The sequence below is a fragment of the Pogona vitticeps genome, chromosome 5 (assembly GCF_051106095.1).
Source record: "Pogona vitticeps strain Pit_001003342236 chromosome 5, PviZW2.1, whole genome shotgun sequence".
Classification (NCBI taxonomy): domain Eukaryota; kingdom Metazoa; phylum Chordata; class Lepidosauria; order Squamata; family Agamidae; genus Pogona; species Pogona vitticeps.
The window spans coordinates 158176891-158196172 of NC_135787.1; the positions used below are offsets into that span (position 1 = coordinate 158176891).

Here is a 19282-nt window from a genome sequence, read left to right on the forward strand (position 1 = left end):
AAATGGTCCAATGGAAAGGCAAGAGCCAATACAACTGGTTCCAGCAATGTCGCAGGAGTTAGCAGAACGACACATGCTGCCTTCGGGACTCCAGCTCCAGATTTTGCCTCGAGGTTAACTCCTGAAGCCTTTTCCATGAGTGGATATAGCCACAAGGCAGTGGAGGTTTGAAATTGGAGTTTTCCTTCTCCTAGATGTGCTGCCTTCCGTGGCTGACGAGCCCCACCTACCCGGCCTGCTCTTTAATAGTGCAAAAGTATGATCTGATCCTTAAAACTTTCCTGACTCCCCGGCTTATGCAAATCTCATTGCCTTTCCTATTTACCATATTAAGGCCAGATATAAAATCCTGGGACACGGTCTTTTAAATCAGGAAGTCCCACCCCTAGGCCCCACCCCCAGGCCATGTGCTCAGGAGACAAAAAGAAAGCCCAGGAAAAAAAAACTCAGCAAGGCATCCATGCAAACAGACCTGGCCTTCGCCTTCAGCCCAGCTTCCTAGGGGAAAGGGTCCAGGGGCCTGGGACACGCTCTTTTAAATCAGGAAGTCCCACCCCAGGCCCCACCCCCAGGCCATGTGCTCAGGAGACAAAAAGAAAGCCCAGGAAAAAAAACTCAGCAAGGCATCCATGCAAACAGACCTGGCCTTCGCCCTCAGCCCAGCTTCCTAGGGGAAAGGCTTTAAGCACTATGGGGCAGTATATAAGCAGTACACTTTAATGTAGTAGCAAAATGTCTATTTCAACTCCATACAGATAACTATCCTGTGTCTGACCTTAGTCTAGACCAAAGAAGCTTTATTTCTTATTTTCTTCTTTAATTGTATTAATTCTCTGTTAGAATTATACAGAATTGCTGTAAACATCAATTTTTATGCCTCAGGCAGGGATCATTATTTCTTTTGATCTCCACAAATTTTCCTTCAAAATTTTGTGAGTGTTTATGAACCTTCTTTTCTGTATAGAACCCTCTGAGGCCTGGGAGGGCAAACAATGTGGACGTTTTAGGACTCTAATGTGGCCTGCCAAAAAATAGGCTAAGAGAATTGAGAAAATGTGCATAGAAAACTAATTGCATGCCAACATCTGCATTTGGGGGTTGCAGGTTTGGAAAATAGCAGTAATAGAAACTTTGATTTAGATTTATTTAAAAACAAAGCAAATTGAAGCAATGTGTGCTGCTTATATATTGCCCCATAGTGATGAAGCACTCTCTGGGCAGGCTAGACATTGTGACCTGGGTCCTCAGTTTACCAGTGTCAGGACAGAAAACTGAATCAACCTTTAGCCAGCTGTCTAAACCATTGGGATCAAACTCAGGTTGTGAGCAGGTCTTGACTGCAGTTTAACCACTGCAACATGAGGCTATACACTGTACTAGGGCTTAAAAAAGAGAATTGTTAAGTGTCTGCCTCCATACTATTGTTTCTGCCCTTCTATAGTGTATGCACATAGAACTCCTTACTATACACCATTGTCTGATCTCTTTTTAAAAAGGTAATAAACCTGCCAAATGGAAATGTTTTAAAATCCAGAACTGGACACACAGAAGCTGTGCAACATTGTCAGTTTACTTCTGATGGAAACACTCTTGTTTCAAGCTCAGATGACTCTACTATACAGGTGTGTGGATGTTTTTGAACTATTGTTTTATGGTGTAGAATGTTTCTGAAGAAATACGTACAGCCTGGCAAAATGTATGTTTTCTTGAATCTCAGTGGAAGTGACTAGATGGGCCATAATTGATTCAAGAAGAATTATTTCAGGTTTATTATTAAGATATCTTGCCTTAGAATGAAAAGGTAAGTGTATAATCTGTGGTGATTTTATTTTAGTACAATGAAATTATTTTACAGAACTATTTGGGGATTTTTAGCTCCAGATTAGCCACCAACCTTCTAAAAAAAAATTCTGCTGTATGCCAGTTGCTGAAATTTATTAATGAAAATGACGTATTTATAATTATTTGACACTGTGATGTTAATCAGTGTTTAATAATTGCAAAAAATAGTAAAACAAAAAAAGATGCTGAAAGCAGGAGACAATACAAACCATACCTGTTTCAGTGCTTTTAGCTTTTCAGATTTTTTTCTCTGGATTGCTGTCTTGAGACTTATATGCACTTTAAAATCCCATGACTTCATTGGGACATCTGGATAACTGTCATAATATTTAAGTCTTAATCATTGGGAGATTGATAAATGTACCTGTAATATGTGGAAAATAATCAACAGAATGGCTGTGTGTAATGATGTTGCACTCTTGGAGACACGGATAGATATACAAACCACATTGGGGGAGACAGTCTCTTAAACTCTTGTGCGGGGCTATTGCTGTATCAATTGCTAACAAATAAAGGCTTCCTTTGCCAATTAGGGGTTCATTAGGGTATTCCTGTGGGTGTGAACATGTGGGTGGAGAGTAGCAGGTGGTGGTGGTAGTGGGGAATAATTCCAGCAGGCATCCTGTTCTTCAGGACATTGGAAGCATAATGCAGTAGGAATGCCTATCATTCTTTCTCAGCTGGACAGCACTGTGGGATCATTCCAGCGCGTAGACGGTGCTGTAGAGATGCTTGATTAGTCCACATTTAGCTTCAGCACCGGCTGTATCCCTATTCCTCGATCTGCCTTTTGACTGACCAGGAGCACCTCTGTATTGTCTGGATTAAGTTTCAGTTTTTTCACCCTCACTCAGTTTATTACTGATACCAAACACTGATCTAGAGCTGAAGTAGTTACCTTGGATTTAGGTGGCAAGGAGAGGTAGAATTGAGTGTCATTTGCATACTGGTGATTCTGAAACCCAAAATTCTGGACAATCTCTCTCAACAGTTTCATGTACATATTGAATAGCATAGGAGACAAAACAGAACCCTGAGGGGACCCTACAAGTCAGCAGTCAGGGTGTCAAAAAGGTGTCCTCAGCATCACCTCCTGAGTTCTCTCTTCCAGGAAAAACCTAATAACTGATATATTTTGACATGTAAATGTCAATCTTACAGTGCTTTTGCTTAAATAGATGCATCGTATGGTTGAAAGCTCTGATACTGGTAATTATTTCCATTATGATGTTCCAAGTTAAATGTTACATATATCAACAACTTGATCTAAGTGCTTTAGAATACAGTTACTGTCCTGAAAAATACCTGTGAGTGTCTTTGAGGATTTTTTTTTTTTAAAAAATCTTTTTTCCAATTCATTTTCATGTCTGTTTTATCGAGGTGTGGAATTGGCAGTCAGAGGAATGCATTTTTCTCAAAGGCCACAATGAACCTGTCAAAAACTTTTCTCTTTTGAAACATTTAAGGCTTTTTTCATGGTCATTTGATGGGACAGTTAAGGTAAGTTAAAAGCACCTTGACAGCTTAAATTAATGCCTGTATCTAAAATTCCTTTCTTATGTCCTGTCAAATCATGTGCAACTTACAGCAGCCCTAACAGGTTGCTGTAAGTTTCAAGGTATGTTAAATAATTAAGGTTTTGCTATTATTTTACTGTCCCCACCCCCAACGAGTTTTCATGGCTGTTTCAAGATTTGAACCCAAGCCTCTGGAGTCCTAGCCCTTTGCTCTGTCTATGACACTACACTGGCCTTTTAAACATACAGAAAAGGAAATGTCATTCACCTGAAACGTTGTTTCTTTTGTTTTATAGAAACAAAATCAGGTGCATCCAGAGGTGTTGTGTAGGAATTAGAAATAGGTATGAATTACTACTTAGGTGGTTTGTGCCATTTTGTTCTTCTGATGAACAAGTTTTGGGTGGTTCCCAGCCCCACCACCTCTGGTGGGCACCCACGCAAAGGCAGCACATCAGCTTCCTTGCCCTGCCTCTTCTGGGTGCTGCCTCTGAGTGGGTATCCACTGAAAGAGGCAAGGTTGGGAAGCACAGAACTCTTGTTTGTCTGATCCTCTAGTAAGAATCTATTTTTAACTATAAAGTACACAGTAGACGAAAATTGTTTAAAGGTTTAAATCCATCAGCTACTAAGTTCTTCTGAAGCAAAGAATTTACATCTGTTTGTATGTTCTGTAAAAGGAGAACTATTCAGTGATCAATTTTAATGTTGCAGCTCTGGAACACAGTTAGTGGAGAACTGGAAAGAGATCTTACTTGCCATGAAGATGCAATTCTTTCTTGTGCTATTTCACCTGATGGCACTATGTTTTCCACTGCATCTGCTGACAAAACCGCTAAGGTCAGTAAATATTTACAGAAGTGTTGATATTTGTAAAATACAGGGCATGAACTAGTCAAAGGGACACAATTTTATATCTAGCTAATTTCTATGAGAGACTTATACAAGTGCTTAATTTTCTGTTATTGATAAAATACTTCAGAAGTGCCTGACATGAGCCACATCAGGCCATGCTATTTTAGAGTGGTTTTCTAATTAGTAAGTAAACATGTGAAATACAGTAATTGCATGTTGGCCTACAGATGTTTATGAATTGCTTCTCCCAGGATCTCTTAACTCTGATGGATGGTTCTGATAGGAATTTAAATTTTAACAATGTCTGGAGGGCCAATTGTTCCCCACAAGTTTTCATCCATGGAAGCAGCATCTATTGGTGAAAATCCGGGAGGGCATTGCCAGGTCCTATTTTTCCTGTCTCTTCTTCATTCCCACTTCCTCCCATTAATGGCTAAGTGTCATTCTTGTTTGTGCTCTCTGTGGAACACACAATTGAGTTCGCATTTGCACAGAGCCAGTCTTTGGAACTTTCTAGAGCTGAGCTGCCTGCCTTCTCCCATCTTGGTGGCAGCCCTGCCCATGCTCCCCACTACACATGTATAGCCCCCATAGTCCTTGTACGTGTTGTAAATTGACTTAAGTAGCAATTTTTCAACTTAGTCTGTTGTGGAAGTCTTTTTATCTGTATATCTGATAATGTCTTTTACAGCCAGAATGTTCACAGTGAAATGAATGTACTGAAATATTAATTTAACAATATGTTTTAAATTTTCTAGATATGGCGTTTTGAAAGTTTGTCAATTCTTCATAAACTAAATAGTCACAAAAGCTGTGTGAGATGTTGTGCTTTCTCCAGTAATAATGAATTATTGGCCACAGGAGATGACAATGGAGAAATAAGGGTATGCCATTTTGTTACTTTAAAATTATTTATTTCATAGTTTAAAAATAATTGTGAGTTATCTGTGTAGATCCGTAAAATGAAAGGTAAAATGAAAATCTTAACTTACACTTTCTGTACCTTTTGTTCATGACAGAAATATACAGGTATTTGAATTTAAAAATTCTGTAAAGGATAGAGCATAAATTAATGGCAGACATCCCATTGGCTAGTTATACTACAAAAATGCAGTGGTGTACATTGCACTGGGGAATTGCTGCTAATTAATAAGTTGCTGCTTCTGTCCTTTGTCATGAGTCATTTGCAAAGGTTGGTGAAGGATGCAAGATGCTAGTGGCAACTCTCATTTAAATTTTTTTAATTTATTTATTTTATTTTATTTTATTTTATTTAACTTATATGCCACCCACAATACCCGAAGGTCTCTGGGTGGCTTACAGCAATTTAACAACAGTAAAAAAGATAAAACAATTAAAATACAATTAAAATATATACTCTAAAAGTTGCCATCAGGACCCACAGTTGATATTATTTCAATTAAAACCTTCTGCATAAGCATTTATTCATCAGTTACATATATTTTATGCTACCATTTAATTAAAATGTTTATAATACATGCCCTAGATCTGGAATGTCTCAAGAGGTGAGCTTCTTCACCTTTGTTCCCGAGCTTCAGTCGATGAAGAAGAATCAGCACATGGAGGCTGGGTAACAGATGTTTGCTTCTCTCCTAACAATAAGATACTTGTTTCTTCTGGGGGATACATTAAGGTAAACTCAACAAAATTATGTACAAAACCATAATTAGGTTTTTTCTATTTATTTAGAACTGGAAAAAAAGGTTTACTTTATCATGATATATCCAGAATGATAACTTTTACCTTGGTTGCAAATAAAAAATATTTCTCAAAAGGGCAGGTGGGGTTTCATCATGGTGAGACCGGTCAGGTTTCGGGAGAGCTCCTGAAACTGACCAGAACCCCTCAGTTTTGAGGTCCCCAATGTAAGGGGCGGAGGAGAAGTGATGTCTGAAGCAGCAGAGGTGACAGAAAGGGGAGAGAAATGGGCAGAAGCTGCTTTTTTATCCCCTGAAGTTTTTCTGAGTGCACGGACTGAGGTGGAATCCATGTGGGGAAAATTTCTGGGAACACCCCTTGTAGAGAGTGGAGTACAGAAGGATTTTGGAAAATATCCTGACCAGGACTCTAAGTAAGTCAAGATACATGTTTTATATAAAGCAACCTTTAAGGACCTAAAACAATGACGCAGAAGAAAGCTGGCCTTAATGACTTAATGAAAGTGGATTAGATCCTGTAGCGACACCTGCTGGAAAGAAACTGGATAGCATCTTTAAGAAATTTGGAAGATGACGGCGAAGGAGGAAAAGGCCCCAAGAGGCTCACCTGCACAGGAAGAAAAGCTGAAATTATTGGGGCAAGAGACACTTAAGGATTGGCAACAGAACATTCAAAATATGTTACCCACAGGATTACAGCAGATACAAGGAGGGATGGCTCAGCTAACTGAATAAATTAAAGATTGAGGGTCACAAATGACTTCTATCAAACACCAAACTATAGAAAATAAAAAAGAAATATCGACAATACAAGAAATCTTTAAAAAAACGAGAAAAAAATGGAGATTATAAACGCAGAGCTGGTAGTGATGCAATATGAAAGAAAACAAGATGAAATCAACCTGCTAAAGTTACTCTCTATATATACGGTGGTGCCCCGCATAGCGACGTTAATCCGTTCCAGGAAAAACATCGCTATCCGCAAACGTCGCTATGCGGGGGGAACCCCATAGGAACGCATTAAACTCCGTTTAATGCGTTCCTGTGGGGACAAAACTCACCGGTAAGCGAAGATTCCCCATCCGGCCGCCATTTTCGCTGCCTCGGTAAGCAAGGGCAGGGCACGAAAATGGAACGGGTGGCCATTTTCTTCTTCCGGTGACCATTTTGGAACCGCCGATCAGCTGTTCTGCAAACATCACAATGCGAAGATCTGTAAGCGAAACGCTTACCGATCATCACAATGCGATGTTTTGCCACCTAAAACATCGCAATGCAATCACATTAGCGATCACAAAAAACGCATCACTATGCGGATTCATCGTTAAACGGTGCGCTCGTTAAGCGAGGCACCACTGTATTACAAAACATTTCATAAAGCGGGTCTTGATTTTCATATTGTAAGTTTTTCTATGCTGCTTTTCTCCCTGTATTCATCCAATCATATAATTGGAATTCGATATTGTAGTTTATATGCCTATTGTTCTTGGTTATTAATTGTTTTGGAAACAGTCTTGGGTCTGCATACAGGGAGAAATGCAGCAGAGAAAAACTTGCAATATGAAAATCAAGACCCGCTTTATGAAATGTTTTTGTAATAAGTGTTGGAAATGTAAAATACAGGAGGGAACTTTCAACCATTTTAGGAGAGGTAGGGAATCAGAAAATTATTGGAGATTATTGCAGATTATATGAAATGTTGAAAAAAGTGTATTTTGTGAGGTATTGTTTAAACTGGAATTGTGTTCGTTGAGTATCATGTCTGAGATTGTAGACAGAGAAATGAAACACTTAATACACATAATTATTATAGTTATAATATAGGAAACATTGGAAGAAAACAGAAACGCAGTTGTCTTAAAAAGGACGCAAAAATTGGGAATTATTTTATAGTTGGACTTGAAGTATGGGCTGGAAAATATAGATAAAAGAAGAACACGAAGGTCCAATTAGGACATGAAGAGATTAGTAACTATAGTAATCCTGGTAGAACCTGTTAATTAAAAAAAAAATTAAAAATCTAGTAGAATTGTATAAGTGGATGTAAAAGTACCCTTGTACTCTCTGGAATTTTACCCTTCCCCTACCACCCATGTCCAGTCCCCCACTCCCCTTACCCCCAAATCCTATCATTATTGAAAACGAATACAAATTAATTAAAAAATATTTCCCAGAAGAACCGACTTTATAGTGCAATATGTCAGCCAATCATCCTGAATCTTCTGTTATGAAACTTGAGAAAGGAATGGTGGGGCCTTTGCCAATGCATAGCTCAGTGGGGAACAATATGACTGAAATCAATGGTTGCATTTATAATATGCTATATTCGGAACGTATCGCTTTCTGACTGGGACCATATTTTCTCTTCCTTCTAGTGGTGGAATGTGGATACTGGCCAGCCTCTACAAACATTCTACACAAATGGAACCAATCTGAAATCATTGCATGTATCCCCAGATTTCAGAGTATGTGTAACTGTAGATAACCTTGGCATTCTTTATGTGCTACAGATTATGGAAAAATCTTTTTAAGACAGTTTTTGCAACTGTATTTTTTTTGAGCCAGAAGCAATTCTAGACAAATCTTTTTAATGCTTATGAAACTGTGAAGTAATTTTTACTTTGACGTGGACTAAGTAGATGGTACATTTGTGATTTTTTTTCTGAATCAACAGGTATTCCTCTTGTGCTTGATCAGTGCTGTTCAGTTTGATTTTCATCATGTAAGTAGCTTTTGCCATGGCTACTTGCAATGAGAATAATTACACGAAGGCTAGAATCCAGTAGGGTGCTTCTGTGGTATTTTTGAAAATGGGCATAATACTGTAAAAATCTTCAAAAGCTGGAGATCTCTGTCGAGCTAATTTCTGTGTGATGTGTAGGCATGGGAGTGGAAAATAAGAGCGATCACACTTGTGGTTAAGAGCTAGTACTGTGTTGGATTTAGGTCAAGATTTTGTACTAATGACCACTGAGGAGTCTAATACCTTGAAATATCATTACTGATTTTTTTTTTAAAAAAAATCTAAACCATAATCCATAACATTTCATGAAAACTGTTTTACTATATATAATTTTGTGTTGGCAAAAGTTTTTTTTTAAAAAAAACATGTTTTTAAAATGTAACTAGGAAAAATGAGTTGCAACAGACTTAGTATGCAATGATGAAGGACTGAAAATTTCTAGTAGAATAAAATGAAATATCAGATAATACTGTTTTCATATTACAAGGAGTAGCAGATCTGTGCTTTTCGTACATGGTAATCAATGTTCCCTCTAAGGTGCATGGGTACATGAGTGTGCAGAGCTTCATTGGCACCGCACAGCAGCAGCTGAGGTTGATGCCTGATTACTTCTGGGGTTTGGATGAAACCCTCCCACGTCCGTGCAGACGGGCGAGGCTCCCGTGCAGCAGGGATGATAATTGGCGAGAACGTTGATGGTAACAAAAACAGAGGTGGGAAATTTGAAACAAACAAACAGCTGGGTGAGATTCCCTCCGAATATCACCTGGCCTGATTTTGGAAGTTGGAGAGTATTTACTAGTTCACACACATATCAGCCAAGTGGTTACAGTTGCTCTGTCCACTGTCTGAAAGACTATTTGAGTACTTTTCATGTTAGGTATTTTGGGTTAAATTTAAGCCATTGCCTTTTGCTATTTCTCAAACTTAAATCTCATCTGTTAAAAAAATACACAAATTGTAATAATGACTTGTTAAAAAAATGATACTTTAAAAAATAATGTGCATCTCCTGTTTACATTGTTTTTGGGTCCACATTTTCATTCTAGGGTGTTTGTAATGAGAGGAAAGTGCTATTTTTTTAAGGTAACTACAAATAAAATGAATAAAACAGTAACAATTCCAGATGTTTCCTAAGTGGTTATAACTAAATCTAACAAGAATTTGTCACAGGTGAAACCGCAGTACTTTTTAAAAAATCGTATATTTACTAAAGGGAAGCCATATTAAAAAATAATTCAGGTTATTAACAGATTTTAAAGCATAGATCTTATATATGAATTTTTGCATGAGAACTAAGTGCTGTTACATTACTTCAGGATTGCACTGTGTGTGTATAAATGGTTTATCAGCTCTAATTTGAAACAATCAAGAGAGCTGCTAGACAAAGAAAAATGATTAAGTACTAATGTGCAGGATTTGCACATACTTGGTGCATACTTTACCTGACAAAATCTTATTCAGTATCTAATCCCATGGGCTGGAGTGGTGTAAATAATGACTTGAGATGCAGTTTTTGTCTTTTATCATGCTAAGTGACCCCCACATAAAAGATAGAAAGCTGTGCAAAATAGGGGAAGCCTCTCATATTTTGCATAAAACCCAGCAGGAGCTGGAGCATAGACGAGAAAAACATATATATTTTTTAAAAAAATCAGATAGATATATCAAATGTAATACTTAGTTTTTAAAAAGTTTATTGGTTAGAATGATGGGCTGGGACTCAGTAGACTGGGGGTTGAATCCCTGCTTGGCCTTGGAAACTCACTGGGGATGTGGAACTGGTAAAACCACTCCTTACATATTGCACTTACCTTGAAGACCTTATAACGGTCATGGTATGTTGGTTCTGGCTTGACACACAAGAAAAGTTAAAGTAACAAAAGGTATCGGATTGCATTTTTGGTTTAATTAAACAGGATTGTAACAGGTCATGGAAAGTGCATTCTGAGAAAGTTCTTCAACTGAGATTAACTAGGAAAAAATCTGATCATGCTGTCTGCTGCCACTGAAGATAACAAATACTAGATAATAAAACAGGAAGTCATTAGGCTATTACATTTGGAGAGAGAATTCATTCCCAGTTTTTCTAGCATTTTTATTTGCACAAGTAATAGTAGGAGTATTAATAGAATCTCAAAACCCTCTCTTTACTTGCCTAGATTAAATGAGTTGGAACATGAGTATTTTCATATAATGCAGAATGTGATATATTTTTTCTACCCTCATCCATTCATTCATCTTTTCTTTAACAATGTCGTCTTCCTTCAAATATTATTTTCATGTTGTGTCTACAAGGAACCTAGAAAAGAAATCCTATGGAATTTTCAAACCTTACAATGGCAACTAGCCATGATCTTGTATATGGTTGCATCTTGCTTGTGGGCTTCCTATGGGCAAGTGGTCAGCCACTGTGGAAGAAGAATACTGGCCCATGTCAGCCTTTTCGTGTGATCCAGTATAGTTCTTACATTCCTCAGCAGTAACCACTTTGAAAAATGCAAGACTTCCAAATCAGCATGCACTGATTGGACTTCCAGCTTGACGCTGCGACAAGACAGCAGCAGGAGGATGGAGCTCTGTCCCCTGGGCTGAATTCCTACCTGTTTGGGACGCCCTAGAGGGTTAAAAACACCCTGAAGAGGTGGTGTAATGGGGGAGAAGCCTGTTGATCATGGGGGGAACGGTGGTTACCAACGTTTGATCCAGGAAACTCCCCAATCAACCAGCAGGCAGAAACGAGCAGCTGAACTAGCTTGCTTGCAAGTCGTCGGCAGCCAGCAATGGAGAAATGATCGTTTTGTTTCATTTAGTCGTTCAGTCATGTCCGACTCTTCGTGACCCCATGGACAAGAGCACGCCAGGCCCTCCTGTCTTCCACTGCCTCCCGGAGTTGGGTCAAATTTTTATTGGTTGCTTCGATGACACTATCCAACCATCTCATCCTCTGTCGTCCCCTTCTCCTCTTGCCTTCACACTTTCCCAAAATCAGGGTCTTTTCCAAGGAGTCTTTTCTTCTCATGAGATGGCCAAAGTATTGGAGCCTCAGCTTCAGGATCTGTTCTTCCAGTGAGCACTCAGGGTTGATTTCCTTTAGAATGAATAGGTTTGTTCTCATTGTAGTCCAGGGGACTCTCAAGAGCCTTCTCCAGCACCACAGTTCAAAAGCATCAATTCTTCGGCAGTCAGCTCTCTTTATGGTCCAGCTCTCACTTCCATACGTCACTACAGGAAAAACCATAGCTTTGACTATGCAGACTTTTGTTGGCAAGGTGATGTCGCTGCTTTTAAGATGCTGTCAAGGTTTGTCATCGCTTTCCTTCCAAGAAGCAGGCGTCTTTTAATTTCGGGGCTGCTGTCCCCATCTGCAGTGATCATGGAGCCCAAGGAGAAGTGATAAATTAGCCTAATTAACATCATGTTACCACTGGGTGAGAAATATTTATAACTGTATTGTTTTACTATCCCTGGACTAGACAATTCCTATGGTAGAAATAGCATCTTCTATTCCCCAACACTGACTGAGCAGCGGTGAATCTGGAGAGAGGAGGAGATGCAGGGAGACACAAGAAAAATAAACTGGATATTAATTAGACATTTAATTATACTGCAAGGAAGGAAGTCTGGTATTACTTTGTCATAAGAAATCTCCTGAAAACATCATTGGCAACAACTCTGAATCTCCTGAAAACATCACTGGCAACAACTCTGGGAAACTAAAATTTGTTTATGCTACTACAGCTGTCTAAGGTGTTGGCAAAAAGCCTAGAATCAATTACCTTGAACACTTTATGGCTGTTTGGAATTCCCTTTCTTTTTGAGGATGGAAATGAACTACAGATAAATTAACCAAAGAAAGCCCAATCCAGCCAAAGTGGAACTTCTGAACGGTATCCTGGGTTTTGAACTTGACGGAACCTTGAGCCTTCTGGTGGGGAAAACTCTATGTCTGAGACTGGATTCAAGCTTAACCCTAAAAATGATCCATCTATTAAAGTTTGGGATGAAACAAAGTCTACTCTTCAAGAATTTTAGAAACAATGAGATCACATAACGAAGAGGCGAAATTATTCAAGGAGCAGTTGAACAAGAACTATAGTCAACAGGAGACAGGGAATAATGAACAAGGAAATGTGTTGGATGATGTATGCCAATCAAAAGAAGGGTTCGAGGAAATTATAGGAGAAAAACTACGAGATTTAACTCTAACCCTAGAGCCAAGGAGAATTTTAGGTGTGCTAAGGAAAGATAAGGGGAGAGAATCAGCAGATCTAATTAAAAAGAGCCTGGATGATCTATTGGAGATAGATCATATGTATAAAATGTTCTCAGGTGGCACAAGGCACAGCAGAATTTTTAGAGATAGAAACAAGAATTGGGAAAAGACAAATAAGAGAAATAAGAGAAGGAGTTACTTAGAAAGATGAAAAAGGAAAACAAATACTAAGGTGGCCTTCAACGTGGAACGCATGTATATACCTAACTTCTGGAATTGTAAGGAGGCATATTCTATCTATTTAAAAAAGGAATTTAATTGAAATAAGGGATCAATAATAAGGGTAAAGGTGTAACATCTTTCCTTGTTCTTAAGATAAATTGAAGCTAGATATAAGGATGAAGTAAAACAAATAGTAATTAGTGAACCTACATTAGATATAATATTGATATAGACATGATAGAAAATGTGGAGATAGAAATGGCTAAACAATTATATAAAGAAAATATGTATAAATGCTTTAGATAACATCTATTATGTGCTAGGAACCTATTCAGTTATTACTGATATAAAATACAAAGTTTGTCGGTTAAATCACCTCAAAATTATATAAATTTGGAACCAAAATTACTTTTATTAGGTATGTTATTAGAGGACTTTGAGAACATTGTATACTATGAGAGCAATATTATAATAGTAGCCAATATTGTATACTAAAATATACACATGAATGGTTTAAATGTTTAAAAGATGTATAGATTTTGAAGGGGCAACTAAGAAGACATCAAGATACCAAAAAAAATCCCATTTAACAAGATGTTAAACAAGCACAAATTGAATGTAGATAGATTGAAAAACTAATAAAATGTTTTTAAAAAAACATGCACTGATTGGAGGATTTTACATTGTAAGATTTTGTCCTCTTGTACTGTGGAAAAAGCATGTTCTCCCTGTGCCAAAACTCTGTGGATTTGTAAGTGGAGACAACGTCAGCTTTGTATATGTGGGACTCTGAAATTCACTGCCTTGGCCACTGTATGCTATTGCACATTTTCTTGTCTTTTACAGTTGTAAATTCAAAGAAATAACATTTTAAAACATTATATCCATTGGCCTTGGGTTCACAAGACACACATATGGTCACTATCATAACTGTATAAGTAGTAAGAGGATGTTGCCCTCCATTGCAGTAACATCTGCTGCAAACTTCTGAAGGAAGACTTGCATTTCTGGAATATCTGCTTCCATGATTTGGTGCTGTCCGGATGAGCCTACGTATAGCCTTGGGACATTGGTTTCTGCTCTCATTGAATGTGGTGGATCCTTCAATCCCTTTCGACTTTATTTTGCCCGTTACTTTGCACTTACTTCTGACTGACAAATTCTGAGCCTTTTGCTTCTACTGGCTGGAAATCAGAATTATGAACCAGGTATTGGCATTAGTTTGCAGTCATGTCTTGCAGTGGAAACATAAAATTGGAAACAAATTCCCAGACCTGGATGTAAGAAAAAAAACTATTGATACCGAAAACACAGAGGGAAGGAATGATTGCACCCTGCAGTGAAGAGAAAGCAGAGCATGTCAGCCCTCCAGCCAGAATTGTTCTATTCAAGAGCCTAGAACCAAATAATTTTTTAGAGGTTTTTCTGTTCAAAGCCCAGATGTCCTGCTACGTTAAACAAGAAAAGTTACTTTCTTTTGAATGTAGGGGAACTTTATCAGGCTGTTTTCTTTTGCATTGAAAGTTTTATTTTCTAATGATGTCTAAATTCCCTTTCTCTGTTGTCTATTTACAAACTTTTTTATATCTGCCAGTGCTGGGGTAGGAACCGGCAATTCCACTCCAGTATCTTTGCCAAGAAAGCCCCATGACCAGAAACAAAAGGCTAAAAGATATGACACAGGAAGATGGGACCCTCAGGTCAGAACGCGTCCAACATGCTACTGAAGAAGAGCGGAGGACAAGGACAAGTAGCTCCAGAGCTAATGAAGTGGTTGGGCCAAAGCCGAAAGGACACTCAGCTGTGGACGTGCCTGGAAGTGAAAGGAAAGTCCGATGCTGCAAAGAAAAATACTGCATAGGAACCTGGAATGTAAGATCTATGAACCTTGGTAAGCTGGAGGTGGTCAAACAGGAGATGGCAAGAATAAACATTGACATCCTGGGCGTCAGTGAACTAAAATGGACAGGAATGGGTGAATTCAACGCAGATGACTATCATGTCTACTATTGTCGGCAAGAATCCCGTAGAAGGAATGGAGTAGCCCTCATAGTCAACAAAAGAGTGGGAAAAGCTGTAATGGGATATAATCTCAAAAATGATAGAATGATGTCAATACGAATCCAAGGCAGACCTTTCAACATCACAATAATCCAAGTTTATGCACCAACCTCCATTGCTGAGGAGACTGAAATTGAACAATTCTATGAAGATTTACAACACCTTCTAGAACTGACACCAAAGAAAGATGTTCTTCTCATTCTAGGGGACTGGAATGCCAAGGTAGGGAGTCAAGAGATAAAAGGAACAACAGGAAAGTTTGGCCTTGGAGTTCAGAACGAAGCAGGGCAAAGGCTAATAGAGTTTTGTCAACAGAACAAGCTGGTCATCACAAACACTCTTTTCCAACAACATGAGAGGCGACTCTACACATGGAAATCACCAGATGGGCAACATCGAAATCAGATTGATTATATTCTCTGCAGCCAAAGATGGAGAAGCTCTATACAGTCAGCAAAAATAAGACCTGGAGCTGATTGTGGCTCTGATCATCAGCTTCTCATAGCAAAATTTAGGCTTAAACTGAAGAGAGTAGGAAAAACCACTGGGCTACTCAGGTATAATCTAAACCAAATCCCTTATGAATGCACAGTAGAAGTGAAGAACAGATTTAAGGAACTAGATTTGGTGGACAGAGTGCCTGAAGAACTTTGGATAGAGGCTCGAAACATTGTACAGGAAGCAGCAACAAAAACCATACCAAAGAAAGGGAAATGCAAGAAAGCAAAGTGGCTGTCCAACGAGGCCTTACAAATAGCAGAGAGGAGAAGGGAAACAAAATGCAAAGGAGATAGGGAAAGTTATAGAAAATTGAATGCAGACTTCCAAAGAATAGCAAGGAGAGACAAGAGGGCATTCTTAAATGAACAATGCAAAGAAATAGAGGAAAATAACAGAAAAGGAAAAACCAGAGATCTGTTCAGGAAAATTGGAGATATCAGAGGAACCTTCTGTGCAAAGATGGACATGATAAAGGACAAAAATGGAAGGGACCTCACAGAAGCAGAAGACATCAAGAAGAGGTGGCAAGAATACACAGAGGAATTATATCAGAAAGATTTGGATATCCCGGACAACCCAAATAATGTAGTTGCTGACCTAGAGCCAGACATCCTGGAGAGCGAAGTCAAGTGGGCCTTAGAAAGCCTGGCTAACAACAAGGCCAAGGGAAGTGATGGCATTCCAGTGGAACTATTTAAAATCTTAAAAGATGATGCTGTTAAGGTGCTACTTTCAATATGCCAGCAAGTCTGGAAAACTCAACAGTGGCCAGAGGACTGGAAAAGATCAGTCTATATTCCAATCCCAAAGAAGGGCAGTGCCAAAGAATGCTCCAACTACCGGACAATTGCACTCATTTCACACGCTAGCAAGGTTATGCTCAAAATCCTACAAGGTAGGCTTCAGCAATATGTGGACCGAGAACTTCCAGAAGTACAAGCAGGATTCCGAAGGAGCAGAGGAACTCGAGACCAAATTGCTAATATGCGCTGGATTATGGAGAAAGCCAGAGAGTTCCAGAAAAACATCTACTTCTGCTTCATTGATTATGCAAAAGCCTTTGACTGTGTGGACCACAGCAAACTATGGCAAGTCCTTAAAGAAATGGGCGTCCCTGACCACCTTATCCATCTCCTGAGAAACCTGTATGTGGGACAGGAAGCAACAGTTAGAACTGGATATGGAACAACTGATTGGTTCAAAATTGGGAAAGGAGTACGACAAGGCTGTATATTGTCCCCCTGCTTATTCAATTTATATGCAGAATACATCATGCGGAAGGCTGGACTGGAGGAATCCCAAGCTGGAATTAAGATCGCCGGAAGAAATATCAACAACCTCCGAAATGCAGATGATACCACTCTGATGGCAGAAAGTGAGGAGGAACTAAAGAACCTTGTAATGAGGGTGAAAGAGGAGAGTGCAAAAAACGGTCTGAAACTCAACATCAAAAAAACTAAGATCATGGCCACTGGCCCCATCACCTCCTGGGAAACAGAAGGGGAAGATATGGAGGCAGTGACAGATTTTACCTTCTTGGGCTCCATGATCACTGCAGATGGAGACAGCAGCCACGAAATTAAAAGACGCCTGCTTCTTGGGAGGAAAGCGATGAAAAACCTTGACAGCATCTTAAAAAGCAGAGATATCACCTTGCCAACAAAAGTCTGAATAGTCAAAGCTATGGTTTTCCCTGTAGTGATGTATGGAAGTGAGAGCTGGACCATAAAGAAAGCTGACCGCCGTAGAATTGATGCCTTTGAATTGTGGTGCTGGAGGAGGCTCTTGAGAGTCCCCTGGACTGCAAAGAGAACAAACCTATCAATTCTAAAGGAAATCAACCCCGAGTGCTCACTGGAAGGACAGATCCTGAAGCTGAGGCTCCAATACTTTGGCCATCTCATGAGAAGAGAGGACTCCCTGGAAAAGACCTTGATGTTGGGAAAATGTGAAGGCAAGAGGAGAAGGGGACGACCGAGGACAAGATGGTTGGACAGTGTCATCGAGGCAACCAACATGAATCTGACACAACTCCGGGAGGCAGTGAAAGATCGGAGGGCCTGGCGTGCTCTGGTCCATGGGGTCACGAAGAGTCGGACACGACTAAACGACGGCGACGACGAGTGCTGGCAAGCTAGTTGATATAGCAATATAGCATCCAGTGATTGCTTACCGGGGAAATCAGAAATTTCTCTACTGTGCCACTTTGAAAGATTTTTCCCTGGGGGGTGTGTGGAATTATTCAAGTTGCCATCCCACTGCACTAATCTTTCTAATACTTGACTGTCTCCTAAACACTTTTAAAAGCTATTTTGCAATGCTGTGTGAGGCATTCATCTGGTGGTAGATCAGCTTCTCTCCTCCTCATCCATAAAATGGAATCCAGGTATATTAAAAAAGAAGTTGGAAGAAAATTGTATTGTCAGCACTGTGATAGGGAAGGATCCTCCATCTGGAAGGAACTGAAGAGAGAGACAGTTGTACCAAAATAGAGACTGCTCAGGTAAATACCTTTTTTTTTTATTTCCCTTAAAGTTTAGCCCTTGAGGCTATCCATAAATTACACAGTGTCTCTTTGATTTTTAACACTATTTGCTTGACTTCCAAATTACTGAAGTATTGTGCCTGTTACTTTGCACTTACTTCCATACTGATAAATTGTGGGCCTTTTGCTTCTACTGGAAATCAGACTTATAAACAGGCATATAAACCAGGCATACTCTGTCTTTTGCTTCAGAAAGCAAAACTGTTTAATTGCATCATTGTGAATGTTGGGCATGTTATTCTTACAAACACATCAGCGGCACCGAGCATCCAAAAATGAAAACATATTTTTCAGTGTATGTATTAGAGCTGGAAGCTTCATCTCTGGCAATGCTGCATAGATTGCTGCCCACTTGAAGCAATGTTGTTTTCATACTTTTGACACAGTAGAACAATACCAGTACTATGGAATATCATTGTATGTTCAGGTGTGTCTGGGATGTGTCTACTGGCACACTTATTGGTTTGTCTGATCAAGAAGGCTGTTAACTTTTTTCCTTAATGTCTTCACAACTTGATATGGGAAATGTGACTGTTCTTGGGAATGCATTGGTTGGCAAATAATAAAATATTATTGTAGTGCATTCCATCAATTTAACTGTTGGTGCTGCTGAGATTGTAGTTTGTATTTGCTGTGAGTAAACCAAAGCCCATTATACCCTGCATTTTGGCAGAAAGAGGACCAGTTTGTTTTAAACGTCCAAGAGCTTGTAGTATCAAAATGTAAATAATTTCTTGGTAGATAATAGAAAGGCATGCTCGCTGTTTCCTTTTAGTAGTAATTCTATTTTTTCATTGAGTGGCTAGTATTTTTGGAGATTACTCATTCACAGAGTCACCATAAGTCAGATGTGATTTGACAGCATGTAACAATAACAACATCTTGCTGATATATAGTTTGTAAACTTGCTTTCTAGCCTGAGCATATTTTTCCTGAAGCAGAGCTTAATAAGCACACAGAAGAGTGCCTAATTCAAGCAGAAGCAGATTCTCCATTCATCTGAATAGAATAAACATCCCTTACATGGGATTTGTCCCCTCAGGTCAAGAGAACAAGGAAGCTCAGGAGTGGATTGGAACTCATATAGTCACAAAGATCGGT

The 19282-nt window shown here is 39.1% G+C and overlaps 1 protein-coding gene across 1 annotated transcript in view; it reads left to right on the forward strand.

Annotated features, from left to right (window-relative positions):
- The window catches only part of APAF1 (apoptotic peptidase activating factor 1), a 62791-nt gene extending 53032 nt beyond the window's left edge, over nt 1-9759 (forward strand). The window contains exons 22-27 of the mRNA XM_073000246.2: nt 1497-1622; nt 3223-3342; nt 4074-4199; nt 4973-5098; nt 5722-5868; nt 8269-9759. Coding sequence (XP_072856347.2) covers nt 1497-1622; nt 3223-3342; nt 4074-4199; nt 4973-5098; nt 5722-5868; nt 8269-8424 — 801 coding nt within the window. The 3' untranslated portion in view covers nt 8425-9759. The remainder of the gene's footprint in view (nt 1-1496; nt 1623-3222; nt 3343-4073; nt 4200-4972; nt 5099-5721; nt 5869-8268) is intronic.
- The last annotated feature ends 9523 nt before the right edge of the window (nt 9760-19282 follow it).